This window comes from Stylophora pistillata, chromosome 2 (assembly GCF_964205215.1).
Source record: "Stylophora pistillata chromosome 2, jaStyPist1.2, whole genome shotgun sequence".
Classification (NCBI taxonomy): Eukaryota; Metazoa; Cnidaria; class Anthozoa; order Scleractinia; family Pocilloporidae; genus Stylophora; species Stylophora pistillata.
The window spans coordinates 46,482,378-46,485,992 of NC_142520.1; the positions used below are offsets into that span (position 1 = coordinate 46,482,378).

At 41.1% G+C, this 3,615-nt stretch overlaps 1 protein-coding gene across 1 annotated transcript; it reads right to left on the reverse strand.

The window, feature by feature from the left end:
- Positions 1 to 1,261: 1,261 nt before the first annotated feature.
- On the reverse strand, positions 1,262 to 1,951 carry LOC111319508 (uncharacterized). The gene has a single exon (XM_022922261.2). The coding sequence runs from the start codon at positions 1,949 to 1,951 to the stop codon at positions 1,262 to 1,264; it is 690 nt and encodes a 229-aa protein (XP_022777996.2).
- Between the last annotated feature and the right edge of the window lie 1,664 nt (positions 1,952 to 3,615).

Genomic DNA, 3,615 nt, shown 5'->3' on the forward strand with positions numbered 1-3,615 from the left:
TATAGAATTCATGAGCGCTATCGCAATTTTAACGTAATAGTAGTTCTACTATATGAAATCATTTTTGGTACAATCGTACAAAGCAACTCAGGTGTCTCGTTAACACAGACCTCGAAAACGCAGAACGCAGACCGCACAGCTCGAAAAACGTGTACACAGTGTGTAATTACAAGATATATCTCTCTTCCCTTTGTTATCAAACGAGATCTCGGAATGCGTCGCGAAACTGAAACTAATTTCATTGACAGTGAGATAACAGATAAAAATAGACGTAAAGTAGGGTAAATTGAATAAACAAAATAAAATAACTAGAAGAAAGAACAGTTAAATTAATGAATGACGGGGTTGTATAAAATTTATGTATTATTATATTTAATATTTTAAATGGTTATTCTTATTAGTAAGTATTAACCACACCCACGACTTTTACCCACACCCACACCCACACCCACGACCGACGACTTGTACCCACGACCCACCACCATTAGTCAAACTCCGGGTGAGGACCCAGCAAAGTAATGGGAGATCATTTTGTCTTAGTGAGGAAGTTGTCTAAAGAGAATGAAGAGAGCGCTGGATGTTCAGAGCATCGCCTAGTGCCTTGTATCGAGATTTCAAGGGGATCTTAGTCGCTTTATTACAACTTATCCCAGCGGTTTTGTTTATTAATTCAAACTAGGGTTTCTTAAACTACTTTTGTCGAAAGTTACTGACATTTAGCCTGTTATGTAAATCTTTGTCTACACTCTTCATTAGATTTTTTATAGTATGTCTGTATTCACGGTACGTAACGGTTTGTAATTCATCCTTGAAGATTCTGCTTTATTATAAATGGCATTCAAACCTGATAAATCTATCTTCTATATTTTCTTTTGTATACTGAAAAAGTATTCACAGCTCTTGGGATATTTCATGACGGTAAAACTGCTTAAGAGCGTTGCATAACTAATATTTATCTTGTGCGAAATAAGTTGTGATCTTATCGCATAATTCAAAGTTGCAGCCTTCTTTCAAAGATGTCGAATAATTATTTAACGTGTTTATTCGATGACTCGTATTCACAACTGCCCTTAATCAGAAAGCACATGAGTAATTAATTTAAAAGTCTCGTGATCAACTGTCAATCATAAACGTCCTTTGAACTCTGTACAAACAAAACAGAAAACAAAACCTCATGGGAGCTAATAAGTTTCACGACACACTCCTCCGGTTTGGGTTATATTCGTAAACAAACATACAAAATTTTAAATGCAATTTCGTATCAAGTACGAAATCTTCGCATGAGTTCACCCCTCATCGCAGCATTGCGACGTGGTCTAGTGTTCGCAGAAGTGTTAGGAGTATCACGAACAGGAGAACTGCTCGTCGGTTCGGCTCCGTACTCTTCGATTTGATTAATGTCATCGTTGCTGTTGACTTCAAGTGGAAACAAATGTTTGACACTTCGTTTTAACAGACGAGGAATACGATCTGCACTCGAGACTTTGATAATAGCAGCTCGGATGTTACCATCCTTTCCCGGCAAAAGTTCTTCCACCTTAGCTAATTTCCAGAACATTCTGTTTGATGTATCGTTCTTGAGAATGACTACATCTCCGATGGCTATGTCAGCTCCCTTTCGATTCTTTGTGACTTGTGCATGTCTCTCTCGAAGATACAACAGATAGATCTTTCTCCATTGGTCGGTAAATTGACGAAGAAGGTGGCGATGATGTCTTGCTCTTCGTGTAAGCGATTCGTTGGTGCTGATGACCTCAAAATGACTGTCGTTCGCAGTATTGGTTACTCGTCGCCCATTGATTAGGTGCGAAGGCGAAAGTGTGTAACTCAAGCCATCTTGATCGTCCTCCACGTAGGTCAGAGGTCTTGAGTTAACGACCGATTCGATCTCGACAAGTAAGGTGTTTAACTCATCGTAGGTTAAGGTGGTTCTGCCAAGGGACTTTTTCATACAACGCTTGACGCTCTGGATTAATCTCTCCCAGAAGCCTCCCCACCAAGGGGCCTTCTCAATAATAGATCTCTAGCTGACACCATTGATGGCTAAGTAACGCAAGACTTCTTTCGACCGTGCAATCTTGACAATTTCCCTTGAGCATCCTCGGAATGTTTTTCCATTATCGGACATTAGAGTTGCAGGCAGTCCCCTACGACTTGTAAAGCGGCGAAACGCTAACAGGAAAGACTCAACAGTGAGATTTGGCGTAAGTTCGAGGTGTACAGCTCTCGTTGAAGCGCATGAAAATAAACAAATATAGCACTTATTGTTGTCGTTTTTAGTAGTCGAATTACCACGTACGAAAAGAGGACCCGCAAAGTCTACTCCAGTATGAGTAAATGGTGGATCTTCGTCGACGCGAACGCTTGGTTAATCGGAGACATTGTAGCTTGAGTACGGCAGAACTTCGAGTCTTCGACAAGTAATACAACGTTTAAGCACGCGCTTCACTGCCTGTCTCCCTCGTAGAATCCAAAATCTCTCACGAATAGTCGTCAGTGTGTTGTTGACTGAGCTGTGCTTTACTTTGTCATAAGTTTGACGGATTATCAATTCAACATAAGGATGTTTGGAAGGCAAAAGTATAGGAGTCTTGTTTTCCGACGATAAGATTGCGTTATTAAGCCGTCTTCGACATCTTAGCAATTTGTTTTCGTCCAAAAACAGACCAAATTGATCCAAACGCCGTGGTTTTGGTTGACACTGGTTTTGTGCGAATTTGAACCCATCCTTGAACGAACTGGCTTGAACTGTTTTAATCCAGTGTGACTCAGCTCGGAAAATTTCTATTGAACTAAGTTCTTGATAATCTTCTCCTTTGGTTGATTCTTCTTTCTTTCCGCTCTTGCGTGTTGATGTACGTCGCTTTAAGATATCCACAAATCGTAATACATAGGCTGTAACACGTAGTAAGCGGTCAAGAGAGCTGACCTGTTGACAATTCATGAATTCGGCGAGATTGACTTCAGTCGGGATTTCGTCACTGGATGTTGACACATGGATCACATTCGGCGAGTTTTTCACAACTTCGGAGAGTGCTACTTCATTGGTCTCGACCTTAGCTTGCTCGTGAGGCCACTCTTCTTCAGGCAGTTGTAAGAATTGAGGGCCACCCACCACATAGAATTGACGACCATTTCATTTACGGTCAACCCACGTGTCGGTAAATCAGCAGGATTCTGCACTCCAGGAAAATATCTCCAATCTTTCTTTGCTGTCATTTGTCGAATCTTGTCTACACGATGTTTGATGTATTGTTTCCAATGCTTATCGTTCTGAATCCAACAAAGCACAGCACTAGAATCGACCCAGTAATTCACTCGATTCACTTGCTTCGGTAGCGTCTTCAATACGGTTGTCGTGAGTCATGACAAAATGACAGCTCCAAGCAATTCTAAACGAGGGATAGATTGCTTCTTGATAGGCGACACTCTGATTTTGCTTGCGACCAATCTCGTCTCGATGCGACCATTACTGTATACCACTCGTATGTACACGACGGCTGCGTAGGCTCTCTTTGATGCGTCGCTAAACCTGTGGAGTTGTACATCAATCTTTGAAGTTCCAGGGAAAAGATAACATATCGGCATTCTGACATATCCCAGTGATTTCAATTC